The sequence below is a fragment of the Myxocyprinus asiaticus genome, chromosome 35 (genome assembly GCF_019703515.2).
Source record: "Myxocyprinus asiaticus isolate MX2 ecotype Aquarium Trade chromosome 35, UBuf_Myxa_2, whole genome shotgun sequence".
NCBI classification, from domain to species: Eukaryota; Metazoa; Chordata; class Actinopteri; order Cypriniformes; family Catostomidae; genus Myxocyprinus; species Myxocyprinus asiaticus.
Genome location: NC_059378.1, coordinates 31,274,671 through 31,297,761, shown reverse-complemented (window position 1 = coordinate 31,297,761; position 23,091 = coordinate 31,274,671). Strand labels below are relative to the sequence as shown.

Sequence of the window (23,091 nt, the reverse complement as noted above, 5' to 3'; positions counted from 1 at the left end):
AATGATATGGACTTACCGAGAGCAATAAATAGCAGTCACTTTCATAAAATTGACCATGAAATTTTTCCTGGACCAAAACCAGATCCATTTTCTGAAAAAAAAAAAAAAAAAAAGTGAAATTGAATGTGTGAAATTACCTTGAAAACACCTTGACAATGTCTTGCCCAAAAAACCTAAACAAGTTTTTTTTTTTAAAAAAGGTCACACTTAGATTAAGTCTATATACAGTATATATATTCAGTATATTATTGTATTACAAATACATTATTAAAGTTTAAATAAGTATAAAAAGATATTTGATTTTACATTACACTGAACTGTATGGAAGCTGCGGAGTGGCGACTAAAAAAAATGAAGAAATAAATGATCAATCTATTAATTTGAAAATAAAAATGTGGATAAATACACCAATTTATAAATGGACAAATAAATAGAAACATTTAAATGTGTTTATTTTATTCACGTTTAAAATTGTAATTATATTAAACAATACATTTGTGCATTAATAAATCATGTATTTAATTAATGTTTAAAATGCAATTAAATGTAACAAAAAAATATCACATAAGTCATTTTTAAATGCACCTTTTAAATCACATTTTTAAAAAGCACTTGGCAATTGCTTTTCTTTATTCATTTGCCTGTTGCTTTTCTTAATCTATTTTCCAATGGCTTTTCTTTATCCATTTGACAATTGAGTTTAAAGATGCCATTGGATAGTTGATTCGTTGGAGCAACCAATTAACTTTCTACTCAGTTTTGAGACACACCCCCTCTGCCACATGCCATTCGAAGGAGATGTAAGACGGCCTGTCATTGGATGGTTATTTATACAGGTGTGAGCAGTTTGTGCTTTACGAAGCCCATGCAAAAGAAATGGACGCGAAGCATATCATAAGTTAATGGTCTCTTGTCACCGCTGTTGTTAAATGCCGAACTCCGAGTGTGCACAATGGAAGGGAGCCATTAACTGCGATGCAGACAGTAGAACAAGCCCCCAACCCAAGACTCTAACTGAAAACACGAGCCGCGACCGACATTTGCTTCCCTTTTCACCTGTGTCGTACTGAGCCGCTGGAGAAAGCCAGCCTCTGGGCTGCAGCGTCCACCGGATCTTGAACCAACCTGAAGCAAACACTTCTCTGTGCTGCCTAACCTTTAATGTATAACCACTCTCTCTGTCATATTTGTGAACAAACCCCCTCATATACTGTACCTTTAGTGTACTGCGCTGAATCATCCACAACCACTGGGATTCAAATTGATAAAACTTTTCTGTTTATATAGCTTAATAAAATGATACTGCTGTTCACTTTCACAAACAAAAACAAAAACATTTTCTTTCAATAAAAGTTGGATCTTTTAAATGACATTTCACACATTTCAAGCTGTAAACGAGGAGAGAAGGGATATAACACTTGTTGATTTTTGCTATTTTATTTTTTAGCTTAAAGCTTTGTTATTTTACCTCAAACATCTACGACATGTTAGTTGCCATTGTCTTTGTCAATTACATTTTTAAAATCAAAAGTTATTTGTGTATATGTTAACATCAGTTAATGCACTATTAACTAACATGAACTAACAATGAACAATAGTATTTTTATTTACTGGCATTAATAAATGCTGTAAAAAAATATTTTGTTCATTGTTAGTTCATGATACCTAATGCATTAACTTATGTTACCGAATGGAACCTTATTGTAAAGTGTTACCGCTATCACAACTGTAACAGAAAAGCTTTAGAAGGTTTAAATCCACAACATTTGAGGCTATTGCCACTAATTAATTTTAGTCTAGTCAGTGGCCTAACTTGGATGTTACGGGCCCCAGTGCCTTGCACCTGTCGGGTGCCCCTGGGTCACTTTTGCGAGAATTGAGAATTAATCAGAATCTTAGAGAGGTGGGTCCATTTGTGTTTTCGGAAATCCAATCAGCTGGATGCCTGAATTGAATTCAAACTGACTTGGCTCTTTCCACACCCTCCAAACACAGCTTACACATTATGCACAAAATGCTCCATCTGAGCTTTTCCTAGTATGTATGTGTCCTTAAAAAGGCCTCTACATGACTGGTGTTAGAGTTGCCTGATACACTAAAGGGGTAGTTCACCCAAAAATGAAAATTCTCTCATTACGCCATCCCAGATGTTTGACTTACTTTCTTCTGCAGAACACAAAGATTTTTAGAAGTATATCTCAGCTCTGTAGGTGCATTCACCTACAGAGCTGTGAATGGTGGCCAGAACTTTGAAGGTCCATAAAGCATATAAAGGCAGTATAAAAGTAATCCATATGACTCCAGTGGTTAAATCCATGTCTTCGGAAGTGATATACTGTAACAGGTGTGGGTGAGAAACAGATCAATATTTAAATCCTTTTACTACAAATCTCCACTTTCATTTTCACATTCTTCTTCTTGCATATCGCCACATACATGGCAGGGAAGAGAATTTGTAGTATAAAAGGAAAAAATGTCAATTTGTTTCTCACCCACACATTATATTGCTTCAGAAAACATGGATTAAACTACTGGAGTCGGATGGATAATTTTTATGCTGCCTTAACATCCTTTTTTGGAGCTACAGAGCTGAGATATTCTTCTAAAAATCTTAAATTGTGTTCAGCAGAAGAAAGAAAGTCATACACATCTGGGATGGCATGAGGGTGACTAAATGAGATAATTTTTATTTTTGGGTGAACTATCCCTTTAAGTTCTATAGCAGGGGTGTCAAACTCATTTTGGGTTGCGAGCCGGATTGGACCAAGCGACATTGCTGGGGGGCCGAAGTTTATATTTATAAATTAAATATACTGTGTGTGTGTGTGTGTGTGTGTATATATATATATATATATATATATATATATATATATATATATATATATATATATATATATAAATATCTTCTATAGAAAATATCTATCTATATCTATCTATCTATCTATCTATCTATCTATCTATCTATATATATATACAGGTGCATCTCAATAAATTAGAATGTCGTGGAAAAGTTCATTTATTTCAGTAATTCAACTCAAATTTTGAAACTCGTGTATTAAATAAATTCAATGCACACAGACTGAAGTAGTTTAAGTCTTTGGTTCTTTTAATTGTGATGATTTTGGCTCACATTTAACAAAAACCCACCAATTCACTATCTCAAAAAATTAGAATATGGTGACATGCCAATCAGATAATCAACTCAAAACACCTGCAAAGGTTTCCTGAGCCTTCAAAATGGTCTCTCAGTTTGGTTCACTAGGCTACACAATCATGGGGAAGACTGCTGATCTGACAGTTGTCCAGAAGACAATCATTGACACCCTTCACAAGGAGGGTAAGCCACAAACATTAATTGCCAAAGAAGCTGGCTGTTCACAGAGTGCTGTATCCAAGCATGTTAACAGAAAGTTGAGTGGAAGGAAAAAGTGTGGAAGAAAAAGATGCACAACCAACCGAGAGAACCGCAGCCTTATGAGGATTGTCAAGCAAAATCGATTCAAGAATTTGGGTGAACTTCACAAGGAATGGACTGAGGCTGGGGTCAAGGCATCAAGAGCCACCACACACAGACGTGTCAAGGAATTTGGCTACAGTTGTCGTATTCCTCTTGTTAAGCCACTCCTGAACCACAGACAACGTCAGAGGCGTCTTACCTGGGCTAAGGAGAAGAAGAACTGGACTGTTGCCCAGTGGTCCAAAGTCCTCTTTTCAGATGAGAGCAAGTTTTGTATTTCATTTGGAAACCAAGGTCCTAGAGTCTGGAGGAAGGGTGGAGAAGCTCATAGCCCAAGTTGCTTAAAGTCCAGTGTTAAGTTTCCACAGTCTGTGATGATTTGGGGTGCAATGTCATCTGCTGGTGTTGGTCCATTGTGTTTTTTGAAAACCAAAGTCACTGCACCCGTTTACCAAGAAATTTTGGAGCACTTCATGCTTCCTTCTGCTGACCAGCTTTTTAAAGATGCTGATTTCATTTTCCAGCAGGATTTGGCACCTGCCCACACTGCCAAAAGCACCAAAAGTTGGTTAAATGACCATGGTGTTGGTGTGCTTGACTGGCCAGCAAACTCACCAGACCTGAACCCCATAGAGAATCTATGGGGTATTGTCAAGAGGAAAATGAGAAACAAGAGACCAAAAAATGCAGATGAGCTGAAGGCCACTGTCAAAGAAACCTGGGCTTCCATACCACCTCAGCAGTGCCACAAACTGATCACCTCCATGCCACGCCGAATTGAGGCAGTAATTAAAGCAAAAGGAGCCCCTACCAAGTATTGAGTACATATACGGTAAATGAACATACTTTCCAGAAGGCCAACAATTCACTAAAAATGTTTTTTTTTTATTGGTCTTATGATGTATTCTAATTTATTGAGATAGTGAATTGGTGGGTTTTTGTTAAATGTGAGCCAAAATCATCACAATTTAAAGAACCAAAGACTTAAACTACTTCAGTCTGTGTGCATTGAATTTATTTAATACACGAGTTTCACAATTTGAGTTGAATTACTGAAATAAATGAACTTTTCCACGACATTCTAATTTATTGAGATGCACCTGTATATATATATATATATATATATATATATATATATATATATATATATATATATATATATATATATATATATATATATGTTGGGCCTCATGTATTCAGATAGAAGACAAAGGCAGGCCTAACACAGTCGTAAAACCTAACTCAGGCCCCAACATACCAAGTTATAAACTTTACTGATAAAAATCGTGCCAAAATCAAACAAAGGGAGTCCAAAACAGACTACAAATCCCATGAAGCCTTGCTCACTAAAGGATCGAACTCTCAACTCCTATTGGATGAGGCACACGACAGAACGCACCTCAACCATGACATCATCAGGAGTAGAAATACCTCTGAAATGCTTCTGGGATTTGCTTCCAGCAACTTTGCTCGCCGTGTGTAGACGGAGCTCATCGCTGCACTCAGGTGCAGCCTTGTGGAACAAGGAAGTAACACACGTTCTGCATCCTCATGAGATTCAAGTAAGAGGTTTACGTCTGGGCAGAAATAGTATATTATAGTGTGTTATTCTTGTGTATCAAGGTTATTGCTTGTACAGTTTACGGACCGCCATGTCCTCTCATTATTAATACTCAGGGTATTAATTATCACGAATTTGATTTGCTGTATTGTAGTCCAACCACACTGGGCTGTTGTGCATTTCCGCCATCATGGGTGAGACCGGCAAACTGAGTGATAAACTAACAGCTGCTTTCTCTCCCACGATCACGAAATCGGCTTTGGGGCCGTCACTTAATTCTCTCTCTCTCTCTCGTACTAACCACACACACACACACACGTGACCACTCACAAACATTCTGGCACACATTTTTGGCTAGTAGATAGCTTCGTGATAAAGCTCAGCTTTGTCCCTAAGCTATCGTACAAGCGGATACATGCGGTAACTGGTAGACGCCATTGACTGGTTTCTCTCCGCCCACATTCGTGGCCATATTCTCTGGCCAGAAGTCTCGCATGACATAATCTCCACAAGAGTCACATCCGCCATTTTGGGCGCGTCCCTCCTTACACACACACACACACTCTCTCACACACACCTTATGTGTTATTGGATTATTTTAGTTTCCATATCTAATCATATCACTGTTTAGTTTGTAGCTGTAAGTCGGAAGTTTATTGACTGCATTGTATTAATTATTAATTGATATTACTGCATAAATAAACTGTGTTATATTACAAAGAGAAGTGTTTTGGTTTGTTTTGCATACACCTGTGTCATGCTGACGGGATGTCAGTGCTTGGATTCAAGCCTTCATTCATTGTTTTTTTCCCGAAAATCGATATTCTTCGGATGTCGATTTTCCTACGAAAACAATCTAATATTGAGACTGTTATACTGTCTGGTTATTAGTCCCTGATTCCAGGGTGGTGCCTCGTCAAAGTTAATCCTTATTAATATTCTACTGATTTTTGATAATTGATAATTATCTTTGATGATTGTTGAATTTGAATGATCAATAAGCTAGTGTTAATTTTAATTAATGTTTCATCAATGTTAACAATTAACGATTATCTTTGATAATTGTTGATTTAAAGGATTAGAAAAGCTAACAATGATTCTCATCAATGTTCTATTGATTTTAATAATTATCTTTGATAATTATTTATTATTGCTAATAGCCAAACCTGCTCTTAAACGTAGCGCACTACATTTACTGTAGCCCCATATGAGGTTTTAATGAGTTAGATTCAATTAATTAATAACTAAAGAAATAATTATCGATTATTTCTGATAGTAACACTGATCTAAACAACCAGTAAAACCTTACACACACACATATAATAGTAAAGAGAATGATTTATTTCAGCTTTTATTTCTTTCATCACATTCCCAGTGGGTCAGAAGTTTACATACACTTTGTTAGTATTTGGTAGCATTGCCTATAAATTGTTTAACTTGGGTCAAATGTTTTGGGTAGCCTTCCACAAGCTTCTTACAATAAATTGCTGGAATTTTGGCCCATTCCTCCAGACAGAACTGGTGTAACTGAGACAGGTTTGTAGGCCTCCTTGCTCGCACATGCTTTTTCAGTTCTGCCCACAAATATTCTATTGGATTGAGGTCAGGGCTTTGTGATGGCCACTCCAGTGCCTTGACTTTGTTGTCCTTAAGCCACTTTGCCAAAATTTGGAGGTATGCTTGGGGTCATTGTCCATTTGGAAGACCCATTTGCGACCGACCTGTTGATGCTCATTGACCCCTGACTTTACTTTGCTTAAATGAGTTCACATATACTATATAGTGTGCTGATCAAAACATCTGTATAATTTGTCAACATTATTACCATTTTTTTTTTTTTTTTTTTTTTTACTAGACTATATAGTAAATATTAACTAATTTAAGAAATGTGACATCAGTTCTTGGGGGTGGGGGGGCATGCACATCAACAGATTAACTTTCTGGTTGATGTCTTGAGATGTTGCTTCAATATATCCACATAAATTTCCTTCCTCAAGATGCCATCTATTTTGTGAAGTGCACCAGTCCCTCCTGTAGCAAAGCACCCTAACAACATGATGCTGCCACCCCCATGCTTCATGGTTAGTATGGTGTTCTTTGGCTTGCAAGCCTCACCCTTTTTCCTCCAAACATAACAATGGTCATTATGGCCAAACAGTTAAATTTTTGTTTCATTAGACCAGAGAACATTTCTCAAAAAAGTAAGATCTTTGTCCCCATGTGCACTTGCACACTGTAGTCTGGCTTTTTTGTTTTGGAGCAGTGGCTTCTTCCTTGCTGAGCAGCCTTTCAAGTTATGTCGATATAGGACTCGTTTTACTCTGAATATTGATACTTGTCTACCTGTTTCCTCCAGCATCTTCACAAGGTCCTTTGCTGTTGTTCTGGGATTGATTTGCAATTTTCGCACAAACTACGTTAATCTCTAGGAGACAGAATCATCTCCTTCCTGAGTGGTATGATGGCTGTGTGGTCCCATGGTGTTTATACTTGCATACTATTGTTTGTACAGATGAACATGGTACCTTCAGGTGTTTGGAAATTGCTCCCAAGGATGAACAAGACTTGTGGAGGTCCACAATGTTTTTTCTGACTTCTTGGCTGATTTCTTTATATTTTTCCATGATGTCAAGAAAAGGGGCACTGAGTTTGAAGGTAGGCCTTAAAATACATCCACAGGTACACCTCCAATTGACTCCAATTAGCCAATCAGAAGCTAATTGGCTAATTGCCTAAAGGCTTTTTTCTGGAATTTTCCAAGCTGCTTAAAGGCACAGTTAACTTAGTGTATGTAAACTTCTGACCCACTGGAATTGTGATATGGTTAATTAAAAGTGAAACAATCTGTCTGTAAACAATTGTTGGAAAAATAACTGTGTCATGCACAAAGTAGATGTCTTAAACAACTTGCCAAAACTTTAGTTTGCTAATATTAAATCTGTGGAGTGGTAAAAACATTTGTTATGAGCTTATGAGTTTTAATGACTTCAAACTAAGTGTATGTAAACTTCTGACTTCAACTGTGTATATATATAGGTATATAGCTCAGTGGGCCCTCCGCTTGCTGCCGCTGCTTTCCGGGGAGGCCCAACTCGCGGCGCAACAAATGCCAGCTGTGGACCGCCTGGACTATGTGAAACTGAAGACCGCTGTCCTGCAACAGGTGGGCCGCACCCCCGAACAACATCGCCAGGGGTTCCGCTCCATTACACTGAGTGAAGTCGGCCACCCATTTGCATTTGCCCAGCAGCTCCGGGATGCCTGCCGAAAATGGGTGCTAGCCGGGGAAGGGCGTACCGTAGAGGACATAATATAGTTGATGGTGCTGGAGCAGCTGACCGTTCGTCTGCCCAAGAAGACTGCGGAATGGGTCCAGTGCCATCGCCCCACGTCGGTGGATGACGCTGTCTAGCTGGCCGAAGCCCACATGATGGCCTAGCCCGAAGCCGGCGAGCAGTCCAAATCTCTCTCTCTCTCCCTCTCTCTTCTACTCCCCCTTTTGCCCTCCCTCTCCTCCTATCAACCTGTTCCCACCCCCCGGCGCCCCGCATCCGTGGGCTGCACTATGTGCCGACCCCCTCCCCTACCCCTCTCCGTTGTCCTTCCCAGGGTGAAGTCTCCGCCACCATGGCTTGGTTCATGATGGGGCTTTGGGTACAAATCACAAGGTGTTGGTGAGGTGTGTGCACGGGAATGTTTAAGAATACCCGGTAGTGACCACCGTTATTCAATTTCGGGGTGTAAAACATAGAGTGGAGTCCGCGGTTAATTCCCGCCTAACCCATCCGCTGATTTTGGGAACAAATTGGCCGGGGTTTAAAAGATTTTTGAAAGCATTGTGTGCGGATGGGTCCTGCAAACCGAAAACACGGTGTGCGATGTGTGACGCGATGGCTGGGGAGGTGGAGCCGGGGCCGTCCACGTCTGCTCAGCATCAGAATGATGCAGAAGGGGAATCCTCCGGTATTCCCGCCCTCAGGGAATTTCCGGAGGGGGACTTCCCTCTAGAGCAGTCGCGTGACGAAACACTTAGGCACGCCTTTCATCAAGTGAGAGTAATCGATGGCCAGCAGCTCCAGCCGGACGTCACCCTCACATACCCATACTTTTCAATTATTAGGGACCGGTTGTATCGAGTGATGCAGGACACTCAAACCCATGAAAATACAACCAAGCTATTAGTCCTGAGGAGCCGTCGGGAAACACTTTTCCAGGTAGCTCACCACAATCCTATGGCGGGTCACTTAGGACCGGAGAAAATACTACACCGTTTAATGGCCCGCTTTTATCGGCTGGGCATTCGCAGAGATGTACGCAGATGGTGTGCGGCATGCCGTGAATGTCAGTTGGTGAATCCACCAGCCACCCCAAGAGCACCATTGCACCCATTACCATTAGTCGTGGCCCCCTTTGAAAGAATTGGAATGGATCTCGTCGGGCCATTAGAACAGTCAGCATGCGGATAACGTTTTGTTTTAGTCCTGGTGGATTATGCAACACGACATCCGGAAGCAGTGCCTTTACGCAACATCTCAGCACACGGGGTTGCGGAGGCACTCTTCAAAATTATCTCCCGGGTGGGGATTCTGAAAGAAATCCTCACCAACCAAGGCACAATGTTTATGTCATGAACACTACGCAAACTTTATGAATTGCTGGGGATTAAATCCATTCGCACCAGCGTTTATCACCCGCAAACTGACGGGCTGGTGTAAGTTCGTACACGAGGACACTAGAAATTGGGACAAATGGCTGGACCCCCTATTATTTGCTGTCAGGGAAGTCCCGCAAGCCTCTACGGGGTTTTCCCCTTCAAGCTCATGTATGGACGCCAGCCCCGCAGGGTGCTTGACATCATACGGGAGGCGTGGGAGGAAGGACCTTCCCAGAGCAAAAATGAAATTGTCGAACAAAGTTACAAACACTGGGTCAGTTGTCACAACAGAACTTGCTCCAAGTTCAAGAGACACAAAGCCGGCTGTATAATAGGGGTGCCCAGCAATGGGAATTTGCACCGGGAGACAAAGTACTTGTATTACTCCCCACATCGAGCTCCAATTTACTCGCCTTTGAGGTTACACGGTGAGTCGGGGATCTCATGGGGCACGTCAAATTTACCACCTCAACCTCCTTAAATTATGGAGAGAGGCGGTCCCCGTGTCCATGGCGATGGTAGTTCCAGAGAGGGCGGAGCTCGGGCCAGAGGTGAAGTTCAAAGCCGATCCATTCACCCTTGTGGAGACCACCTCTCACCGTGAGAGAATTAAAAAAAACATTTTTTCGGCCACCTAAGCAAATTAAATGACTTTCAAAAGTGCTAAATATGCTTCTCTTCTGACTTGCGCATCTTTTTTTCTCGCAAGTGTGTGGGAGTCCAGCAGGGTTCCAGAAATTTGTGCTCCAGACTCAGGAGAGCGCAGAGCTGGATCACTCGTAACACAATCATTTTTGGCCAAGTAAAAACCCTAATGGAGAAAGACATCTCCACAGAATGGGACGACTCCCAAACTGGTCAGGAAAATGAAGAGGAGCTTGTTATTAAAACATGCGCAACATCTGTGGTGTGGCTTAACAAAAGCCGACACCGAGCAGAAAAATGTAATCTGTAAACTGTTGCACGACTATAATCACTTGTAACACAAGCAGTCTGTTTTAGCACCTCAAAATGAAGCATGCAAAATAATATTATTGAAGCCAAAAGATGCACGCCACATTAATTTGGTCAATTTTTCTTTTTGCAAGAGGTGTTTATTTGATATTTATTTAGTTTTATTTTCATTGGATTTTAAAAAAAAAAAAAAAATGTATTTGCATTGCTTTGAGATCTTGAGTTTCTTGAGGAAAGTTTATAATAATATTGGTTAACAACATCAGACTGAAATGTGGCATAATGAGAAATGTAGCATTTTGGTAAGGTTAAATTTCCAAAACAAAAAAATGTGAAAATTCAAAAAGAGAGAATTAAGTAGTTTTCATTTATAAAGTATTTAATTCACTGACTGGAGTTCCCAAATATAGGCATTACAATATGGTTATTTAAAGAGGCCCTATTATGCTTTTTGGGATTTTACCTTTCCTTTAGTGTGTAATATAGCTGTTTGTGCATGTAAATGGTCTGCAATGTTACAAAGCACAAAGTCCATGCAAAAGGGAGTTATTCTCTCCCACAGACAACACTGTTAAAGAACTACAAGATACTTTCTGTAAAGTATCTATGTCACTATGTAACACACTTGCATAATGCCTGCCTAAGGGCTACTTTGGCCCACCCTCAAACAAAGGTAGTCATAGCAAAGGCCAGGATGAGTTGGGTTAGTGTTGTCGCCATGTCGAGAAGACGCTGTTTTCTTCACTGCAAAAGCAAAACCTCTTTGTTTGGACTTCCAAAGGCAGAAGAATTGAAGAATCAGTGGTTAAAATTTATTTTAATTATTTAGCTGTACAACCACAACCAATGCTGGATTTTCAAGATGGTTTCTCCTGAAAGATAGTGCAGTTCCCACTTTGTTGGGACAATCTGGCACTTCAGCATCACAACCTATAAGTATGCTTGATTATGTGTGGATTTATCTGCTACCGAGAGTTAAAATGCAGAGTTTTGTGTTGTAGCTACGGTGTACACCCAGTGCACTGCTGTAGGCCTCTGCTAACCTGCTAGATAATGTTGTTGAAATAGTTTTGCTAATCAGCTTCTGGTCCACTTTTACCTACAATTGTGTAGAATTATGCAGATTGTCATTCTTACTATCATGAATAGTGATCAAGTGTGGAGATGGATTTATTTTTACAAACGGTAATTTTACATTTGCAATCCACGGTAGTGCTCTGATAACTTGCTATGTAATATTTTGTTTTGGTAAGGGTTTACTATTCAGCTGTGGGACAGCTTTTACCTAAAACTGTAACAAAATGGTTGTTCTTTGGAATATTGTATAATTATTTAATTACAAGCTGTAATGTTACAGCTGCTATCGGTAGTCCACGGCTAACTTACTCTCAAATACAACCCGGTAATGTCCAACCGGGCGTAAGCCTCTGTTCTCTGTTCATATCTCGGGCGAAAAAAGTTCGACTACACCCATTCCAGCAAAAAATGACTAACTTGGATGCACTACGTGTCTTTTACTTAAATCTTTGTTAGGTTCACAATAATCAACATTGTAAGAAAGCTACAAAATTAAAACTTACCACTGTGAAACGGCCTGCTCAAGTCGCGCTTGTGAAGGTGGTTCGGGTCCATCAGCTTGTTTTTCCGGACTTTTATTATCGGACTCAAACTGTTACGGCAAAAACCGACGCCATTGTTACCATAGTTACAATAGTGTTTACTGCTGTTAAGGAAGCCTGAAACTTGGTAAGGGGCGTTACATATCCGACACGCTCTACGCGGTTGACCAATCACAACAGACTGGGCCAGCTGACCAATCAGAGCAGACAGGGCGTTTCAAAAAGGGCGGCTTTAAAGTGATGGGACCTAAATCAGAGCATTTGAGCCAGAGGATGTAAATAGGTTTTACAGAAATGTGCAGTATGAGAATGTGTTTTTTGAACATTAGAGTATGTAAACCTGTTCTAGTAGACCCCCAAAATAAAATCACGAACCTGTAAATTAGCATAATATAGGCTCTTTAAAGGTGCTCTAAGTGATTTCAGCTTTTCTACTTCCACAAGACTGAGCTGTTGGATTAGCTACACCCCCTCTTCCCAAAACCCCAAAGACACCAAAATGAGCATTTTTGAGAGCAGAAATAGTTGTTAAAAACAACAGCAGCAAAATGGCGCCCTCAACTGACAACTGTTATGAGCAGTATGACATAAAAATGCATTGCCTCAATTTGCTGCAATTACAATACTAGGAGAACATGCAAAATGATTGACTGGCAGAAAGCGTCGCGGTCTGTGGACACATTTTTGTTTGCTGTTTACAGAGTCTAGAGCTGTCACAGAGACCGGTGAGAGAGGTCATGACACTTAATTCAGTAATATCTTTCAGAGAGTAGGAATTTGTTTTTGCATGCCTTTCCATGAAAAAAAAGAAATTGCTTACAGCACCTTTAAAATATAAACCAATTTTTATTGTTTTTCCAGAAAATGTTTACTATATTGTGATATACTGTATATTGTTGTCGTGGTATAAAATGACTTCTATCGTGATATCAAGTTTTGGTCATATCGGCCACCACTAACTGCAGATGCCAAATATCCCCACACTCTTTCGAGCCGAATTCTACATCCAGGGTGTCAAACACAGTTGTTGTCACTAATTCATGTTTTACATCTGAAAAGTATAACAAAATATGCAATGGTCATTGTGTTATTAGCACTTTGAGGGAAAAGTGTTCTTGTATAAGCCAAAAGTCAGTTTTTACAAAGTTGTAAAGTATTTAAGAAAACAATATTTTATTTTAAAAGTTGTTGGAGCCTACATGTTAACAATGCCATCTAAAGATAGTGTAAACACTTGGACAAATATTATATTTAGAATTTTATTCCAAAGTTAATTTAAAATAACCTTTTTTGGGAAAGGGTTTCCAGAATTTTTAGTTTCTGATGAGAATTTAATTTCAGTGCATCACTAATACATGTTTATATTTTTTATAGATTTGGTGGTCCACAGTGTACTGTTTCTTGTTTTTAATCAATGTTTTTTTTCCTCTTAAGGTGGATATGGAGGAAGAGGAGGTTATGGTGGCGATGATGGATTTAATGGCTATGGAGGGAATGGTATATATGATTTAATTTAAACCATAAAGTACATTGTTCACATTAAACCAAATAATTAAACAGATTACTTACAACCCTTTATGGACACGTTGGAGAAAGAATCGCCACTGGCTTGTACATTTTTGGTTTTACTCACCAGACTTTTAACGTAATGCATCTAAAAACTGAGAAAGATATTAAGTTAACCAGGAAGGGAGCATTTTTACATATAGTAATACGTATGGCTTAACGTAATACAGTATGCGAGGTTGTAAATTATTATTTTTTAAATATAATTTAAATAATATTTTAGAAATTAAAATTTTACAAATTTCAAATACATTTATATGATTAATTGTATTAATAATACAAACTATTGTCACGGTTTCAAATTTTATACACATTTTTAACAAAATATTCAAGGTTGGAACCTAATAATGAAAATTCTTACACATAACAATTAATAATTAATAACATAACAATTATTTACTATACCAATGTTAAAGTTTTTTGTTTTTTTTTAACCAAACCCCTGCATAGATGCTGCAAAATGCTTAGCCTAATTGTTAAAATATTTTATATTTAGTGTTTTTTTTTTAAAGTGAAAATATTTCATAATGTATGATTGTCCCTTTAAACATTTACTACATTTTCTTACATTTATATTGCACTTACATTGATATGTATAACAAGCACTAAAGTGGTTCTGTTGCTTCAAGAGAAAATGTTTCCGCGAGCTTCAGCTAGCAAGTATTTACGGTTGAATAAGCGCAGCGCACACTAATAAAAGTTACGCAGATGTTGGTACATCATCCGGGCAATGCGTAATTAAAATGTATATTTCTCTTTTACTTTTTGGTCAACAACTGACTGTAAATAACAGAAAGGGTATTAAGAGACATGAAATTCTCATCTTTAGACACAATACACGAAAGAGGCAAAAGGAAACTTTTACTTGCATAATGTGTATTGACTTGCTTGTACAAATATTCATTGTACAAGTTCTCAAATTCAAATCTACAAGCGCTCGTTTTTTAACACTTACCTTCTAATAGATGTCCAACAGGCACAGAACAGCGTCTATAGTCATGCTGTAGAATGGAGAATGTTGTGAAAACAGTCCATGGAAAAGTTTAACCGAAATTACAGTTGACGTGATTAAATGTAATGTACAGTGCATTCAGAAAGTATTCAGGTCTCATAATTTTTTCACATTTTGTTATGTTGCAGCCTTATGCTAAAATGCTTTTATTTTTTTCACATCAATCTACACTCCATACCCCATAATGACAAAGCAGATTTTTGATAATTTTGCAAATTTATTAAAAAGAAAAAGCTTAAATATCACACTGACATAAGTATTCAGACCCTTTGCTATGACACTTGTAATTTAGCTCAGGTGCATCCCATTTCTCTGGATCATCTTTGAAATGTTTCTACACTTTGATTGGAGTCCACCTGTGGCAAATTCAATTGATTGGACATGATTTGGAAAGGCACACACCTGTCTATATATGGTCTCACAGCTGAAAATGCATATCAGAGCAAAAACCAAGCCATGAGGTGAAAGGAACTGCCTGTAGAGTTCAAAGACAGGATTATGTCGAGGCACAGATCTGGGTAAGGCTACAAAAATTTTTGGCTGCATTGAAGGTTCCCAAGAGCACAGTGGCCTCCATAATTCTTATATAGAAGAAGTTTGAAACAACCAGGACTCTTCCTAGAGCTGGCCACCTGGCCAAACTGAGCAATCGGGGAGAAGGTCCTTGGTAAGAGAGATGACCAAGAACCCGATGGTCACTCTGGTTGAGCTTCAGAGATCATGTGTGGAGATGGGAGAAACTTGCAGAAGGACAACTATCACTGCAACACTCCACCGATCTGGGCTTTATGGCAGAGTGGCCAGACAGAAGCCTCTCCTCAGTGCAAGACACATGAAAAAGCACCTAATGGACTCTCAGACTGTGAGAAACAGGATTCTCTGGTCTAATGAAACAAAGATTGAACAGTTTGGCCTCAATTCCAAGTGTCGTGTCGTGTCTGGAGGAAACCAGGCATCGCTCATCACCTGCGCAATACCATCCCAACGGTGAAGCATGGTGGTGGTAGCATCATGCTGTGGGGGTGTTTTTCGGCGACTGGGACTGGGGGACTGGTCAGGGTTGAAAGAAAGCTGAACGCAGCAAAATACAAATATCCTTAATGAGAACCTGGTCCAGAGCGCCCATGACCTCTGAGTGGGCTGAAGGTTCAACCTCCAACAGGACAATGACCTTAAGCACACAGCCAAGACAACGCAAGAGTAGCTTTGGGACAACTTTGTGAATGTCCTTGAGTGGCCCAGCCAGAGTCCGGACTTGAACCCAATCGAACATCTCTGGAAGACCTGAAAATGGCTGTGCACCGACGGTCCCCACCCCTGACAGAGCTTGAGAGTATCTGCAGAGAATAATCCAGGTGTGCAAAGCTTGTTGCATCATACCCAAAAAGACTTGTAATTGCTGCCAAAGGTACTTCAACTAAGTAATGAATTAAGTCTGAATTCTTATATCAATGTGATATTTCAGTTTTTTCTTTTTAATAAATTTGCAAAGTTATCAAAAACCTGGTTTTTGCTTTGTCATTATGGGGTATGGAGTGTAGATTGATGTGGGGGAAAAAATCATGTAAAGCATTTTAGCATAAGGCTGCAACATAAAATGTGAAAAAAAAAAAAAAAAGAATGAAGGGGTCTGAATACTTTCTGAATGCACTGTAAATGTAAATATGGCATATCATGGTTCAACTAAAGCGATGGAGACACCGCAATCCATGAAAGCTCCAGACCCACTGCAGCCAAATAAGGTCAGTTTCCTTCAGAGTGTGTGTGCTCATGAGACACAACATGCAGTTATAGATGAGGCTGAATCCAGCTTGACTGCAAGCTTCTTATTCAGTAAAAAGACTTTGACTTCGCCACTACACCGCTCAATCACTGCAGAGTGAAATCTGAATATGTACTAGCCAGTGCCTAATAACTGACATATTTTAGTCGCATAGGGCAACATTTTTCCATATCTGAATGATTTACTTGCAAAGTAGAAGGCTGACATATGTAGATGCTCTCATTTCCCAGGTGGTGGCTATGGTGGAGGCGGTAACCATGGTTACGGAGGTGGCAGCGGTGGTGGTGGTTATGGCAACCAGGGAGGAGGCTACAGTGGTGGTGGATATGATAACTACAACAATGGAGGTGGAGGCAACTTTGGAGGTCAGTGATCTTGTAGAGCTTTTTTTTATTTTTTTTATTTATTTTTTTATTTCAGAAACTAAGTGCAAATAACGATAACTGCAATTTGCACATTATAAAAACTAATATACAGTATAAGGGGCATCACTGCAACATGTTTGTGTTTAGTCTCACAGACACCCTGGCCTACACTGACCCCTAAACCTAACTCTAACCATCTCTTTTATTAAACATTAAACATGGTTTTAGTACAGTAACTGTAGTATCACCATGATATTTTGCAGTAAAATCATAGTAACCACAAAATTAAACATGGTTGATTTATCTGTTGATTGGGATAATTTCTTGCATAGAAATGATGGGAATTCTTGTAGTTCTTGAACTGAAACTGTGACTAAATTGGTGGATAAATACTACACGCACTTAATGTTATAGAAAAATGGTGCCATTACCTTGGCTAAACAGTGAAATCCGTAATCTTATGAAAAAAGATACAAGACTTTAAAAATGGCAATACCTTAATTACATACAAATAATCTAATTTACAAAAGTCTTTGATAGGAATGTGTGAGACTAGTCGAATAAACTTCTGATGCTGCTAGTCGACACTGGAATTACTAGTCGGTTAATATTTCCCCCCATTAAACTGTTCAACATTTTTACACATTTACGTTTGGCTTTATATTTTTACAGAGGCTGCACTTAAATTACTGTCATATTAATGTTACATATTTTAAATAGAATTAATAATACAAATATTATAAAAAAAAAAAGAAAAAAAAAAAGAAAAGAGTATATCTGGAGCAGATACAGAGTTTAATTTCACCTCAAGCTGCGCGTGCTTCCTTCTCTCACTCGCGGCGCGCGCAGGAAAATGTCCTACAGTAATTTCAAATCAGGTGATTGCAACACACTCCAAAAACGTTGGGACAGTCGAGTGTTTTCCATTGTGAAACATCACTATTTGTTCTAATAACACTTATTAAGCATTTGGGCACTGAAGGCACAAGTTTGTTTAGTTTAGAAAGTGGAATTTTCCCCCATTCATCCATTATGTAGGTCTTTAGCTGCACAATTGTATGGTGTCTTCGTTGCCGTATGGTGTGCTTCATAATGTGCCACACATTCTCAGTTGGAGACAGGTCAGGACTGTAGGCAGGCCAATCTACCACCCACACTCTCTGCTCACACAGCCATGCACTTATAATCTGGGCAGTATGTAGTTTGAAGTTGTTCTCCTGGAAAATGCAGGGACGTCCCTGGAAAAGACGGTGCTGGATAGCAGTATATGTTGCTCCAAAATTTGTACATATCTTTCTGCATTCATGGTGTTCTCACAGATATGTGAGTTACCCATGCCATGGGCACTGACACACCCCTGACCCATACAGACACTGGCTTTTGGACCTGATGCTAGTAACAGCTTGGATGGTAATTTTCCTATTTGGCCCGGATAACACGATGGCTGTGTTTTTCAAAAACTTTTTGAAATGTGGACTCTTCGGACCAAAAAAACACAGTTCCTAATGATCTACTTTCCATCTAAGATGAGACCAAGACCAGAGAAGTTGGCAGTGCTTCTGGACAGTGTTGATGTAGGGCTTCTGCTTGCATAATAAAGTCTTAACTTGCATCTGTGCATGCAGCGGTGAGTGGTGTTGACTAACAAAGGCTTACTAAAGTAATCCCAAACCCATGTTCATGATATCCAGTACAGATGAATGATGTTTTTTAAGACAGTGATGTCTGAGGGATCAGAGATCACGCACATTCAGAAGTGCTTTTCGTCTTGCCCTTTACGCACTGAGATTTGACTAGATTCTTTGAATCTCTTAACTATATTGTGCACTGTAGAGGGTGAAATGCCCAAAATTTTTCCAATTTGTCTTTGGGGAACATTGTTCTCAAAGTGCTGGATTATTTGCTGAAGCATCTCTTGGCAAATTGACAAGTCTTGAACGATCCTTGCTCTTGAAGGACTGGGCTGTTTTTGGAGGCTCCTTATAGAGTATACAGTACTATGACACATTTGCCTCAACTGTTTAACATCTGTTTCACATCGCCTTGTTATTTCAACTCGTCAAATTGTTATTAGTCTTAAATTTCCCGTACAGTCTCAACCTTTTTGGAGCGTGTTGCAATCAACTGATTTGAAATTACTGTACATTTTCAAAAAACAATGAAATTCACATGGTAAAACATCATATAATGTGAAGCTGTAGTGCTTTCAATATAGCAAAGGGTGAATATATTTAAAAAGAAATCACTCCTTTTTGTTTTTATTAGCATTTTTCATACTGTCCCAACTTTTTTGGAATTGGGGTTGTATATTATAAAAAATACTAATACAGATAATAAAAATACATTACATTATTTTTGGCACACAAGTGAAGCATTAAAAAAGACAATACAAAAAGTAGCTTTAGAATGCAATATATTGTTTATTTCCATATTGCTGAACATAAGCCTGTTGTTGGCCTACATTTCAAAGCAAACCATTTAGCAACTGAATTCATCAATCAGTCTGAGATTTATTATAAGGGCTTGTCTTAGGATGCGTCGAAGTACACCTGCGTCAGACGGATGTTTTTGGAGCGCCTTGGTTATGTTGCGTCATAAACATACTGTTTTTAGGTTGCATAAACAGATGGTACTCCATACTTGAATTGCTCATTTGGAAGGAATATTCCTTCTTATGGTCTGGGGACATGATTAATTAAATTCTTGTTTTAACGAATTATTTTTAATATAATTAATCACAATTAACATTTTAAATCGACAGCCCTAAAATTAATATATCATTTTTAAATGCAAAATTTAAATAGCATTTCTAAAAAGCATTTGCCAGTTGCATAATCTGTGTATCTTCTGTTCATTCCATAATGGAAAAAAAAAAAAAAACAAATAGCGAAAAAATCAGTTATGTTTTCTTTTTTCATTTTTCTGCAAAAGATAAAAACAAACAAAAATGTAATCTTTTTTTTTTAATTAGAATTCCCAGCTGTTTTCTATTTTCCATTTCCCATTATCCCTTCAAAACTAAAATTTGTTAGAAAAAAACGGTACGCTTATCGGTACATTTCATTAGTAGGTTTCATTGCTCATTTTCATCGCCCATCTGGCAAGCAGTTGTTTCCAGTGTTCCATTTCGGTTGGTGGTCGTGGGCCCCTTTTCACCCAGGGCCCCAGAGCGGCTGCACACTGCACTGCTTGTAGTTACGCCACTGTTCATTACTTATTACATCTGAATAGACCAAAATCAACCCACTGTCATGTATTTGATGTTACATGGAAGGAAATGCTGCACCATAATTGAAATGAGCTTTCACCTTGTGGTGAAATAAATAACAAAATGTCCCAAACTTTATGCAAAATACTCGGAACTTCAGCTCTAAATGATTTTATGTGTTATTAAAGTTAGCAAGCATGACAAATACAAGGTGCTTAAAAACATTCTCTTTACTAAAAAAAAATCTACAAGTCTACGACAAGCACCAATCATGCAGTAAAATTTACCTATGAGTAAAATTCCATATTTGGTCCTGAAATAGGAGAGCCATGACTGAATACATTAACAAGCTCAGATCCACCACACCCTTAATTTACCGGCAGAGCACAGGGTTTTCTTTGTTGAGAAAAGAGAAACGGGCCCTTCCTGAACGTGTCTTAATAACTACTCTTTATATTACAACTCATGATTCAGATCCAAAGCAACTCTTGAAATCAAGCAAATTTAAAACACAGCAATCAGAGAAGGTTGCCTTTTGAAAAAACTTAAGTAGCCTAAGTGTCCATTTGATTCTTTTGAACCATCTTCACAGTCACATACTCTGATGTCAACCTGTCAACTTATAAAATGCAAATTATGTGCAGGGAATGCAAAAAATTGTTGTTCAAATCAGTGAACAAAAGTACAATAGAATCCCAGTTTCATCAGTAGATATTAATAATTCTTATAATCATTAATTCCTAAATTATTATTTGTTCTTATAGTACTAGAATGAAAACCCACCTCAATTCTCCAAATGAGTATCCCTGGAGAGTGTGTGATGGCTCTGAATGTGTGCTGCATGATTCAACAGTGTGTACCACACTAAAAACCAAAAGAGAAGATGATGCATTGGACTGTAGCTTTAATTCAGCCATTATGACCCACTATTGTAAGGGTTGTGTAAAGGTTAAATGTTTCTGTCAAGTTTCATGTTTTAAATTTTAAGTATTTGTCAGTATTTTGTAACCATATATTTTCTTAATCGGAGTGATTATTTGCACTAGGTGTAAATAGCACTTGCCACAAAGTGTGGATATTTGCACACAAATAGACCAGAAAAAATTATGAAAAACTGCTAATTGAAGGTCCGTGAATTGGCTTTGAGGGTAGAGCATGTTTAATGGTATTTTTGTGCAGGCTACGTGAGTTCAAAACCAGCTTGTTACATTATCTTTCCTCAACTCTCCCCTCCGCATAGTGTCCTGTCTCCACTCTTATTGTCTCTCAATCTTACTTATACCATGATAATGGTATATGTCATTATACTATATATAAGATTATAAAACATAAATTATAAAATAAAAGTTGATGTTATTATACTGTATACTATTTTGTAATAGAATATGCTACTAGACAAAATGCAAAGAGTGTATGTTTGTATTTACATCTAAAGGGGTTTTAATAATAGTATATTCCAAAGCAGCTTCACAGAGAACAAGAGTGCCTAGCTTGTAGTGAAAGTGCATAAAATGCATAAAATTCTTAAGGCCGTTTTTTTTATTTTTACCTCTGCATCGAACCTATGCCGTAGCCTGATGTGCACCTTTACAAAAATGTAACAACGTGCCACGTCTACACAGACCACAACAGCTGTGATTGGTTCGCTTTGTAACCGGAAAACGTCCCCCAGGATGATTAAAAAGATATCTGAGGTAGCTTCATATTTCCTCCAAGATTATATCAAGACTTATGCATCATATCACATTGAATTTAAGAAATATTATGTGAAAAATATTTGCATTGCTTAGACTTGACTTGACAAACGGGTCAAGCGAGTAGTTATTAGTTATTATTATAATTAATTAGATTTATTTTTTAAATATGCCAAAATGTGTATTTATTATTATTGAAGTCCCTGAAGAGAGAGGATTACAGTATATTTATGATTTATTTTCTCTCTGCATGGCAAACAACGTATATTAAATAATATGTAGCTACTGAAATCTCAACATGTTCACATACTTTGATGAACTTTTTATGCTATAATAATTTAATAAATACTTTGAATCCATGAATTACGTTGCTTTGTTTATTATGAAATGTATAATTATTTAAGAAATGAAGGTTTTCTCTCAGTACACTAGCATTTTGGCTGACGCAGATACACCAGTGCAGAACTATAACTGCAAACCACTGTACAGAGGCTATGGCGTATGTTTGAAGCAAAAGTATAAATCAACCTTTATTGGTTGATGTAAAAAAAAAAAAAAAAATAAGAAAGAAAAGACAAAAGGGGGAAAGCAAATGCATTTGTCTATTTTGTATAGAAAGAAGTTACCTCGAAGTTCAATTCTTGATTTTTAAAGCCTTAAAGGTGATTCCCCTCAGAGAGATGAATTAAAGCTGATGCGGACAGTCCAGCCAGTGACAAGTGATTAAGAGATAAACTCTGATGCTAGCAATACACAAAGCAAAATATACCCTTTTATGTCCTGTTCCTCCTCTTCTTTTGCACTGATATTACAAATACTTCATTTGTTTGTATTTGCCTGCTGTCACTCCATGTTGAACTCACCAACCTATCAGAATAAAGAAAGCACAGTCAAGGCAAATAAGTAATGTAAACAAAGAGACATATTCAAAAGACTGGCATAAGTGTTCATAAACTGTAGAGCAGGTGCAGGATATATACAGTGTGTATATATATATATATATATATATATATATATATATATATATATATATATATATATATATATATATATATATATATATACACACACATACACACACACACTTCTCTTATTATATAACTCTGCTTTATAGTGAATGTAAACAAAGAGACATATTAAAAAGACTGGCATAAGTGTTTATAAACAGTAGAGCAGGATATATATATGTATGTATGTATGTATGTATGTATGTACAGC

The 23,091-nt window shown here is 38.0% G+C and overlaps 1 protein-coding gene across 1 annotated transcript in view; it reads right to left on the bottom strand.

Moving 5' to 3' along the window:
* avil (advillin) overlaps positions 1-22,620 on the bottom strand; it is a 131,231-nt gene extending 108,611 nt beyond the window's left edge. The window contains exons 1-3 of the mRNA XM_051672275.1: positions 22,500-22,620; positions 20,963-21,043; positions 17-91 (exon numbers count right to left, since the gene is read on the bottom strand). Coding sequence (XP_051528235.1) covers positions 17-91; positions 20,963-21,022 — 135 coding nt within the window. The 5' untranslated portion in view covers positions 21,023-21,043; positions 22,500-22,620. The remainder of the gene's footprint in view (positions 1-16; positions 92-20,962; positions 21,044-22,499) is intronic.
* Between the last annotated feature and the right edge of the window lie 471 nt (positions 22,621-23,091).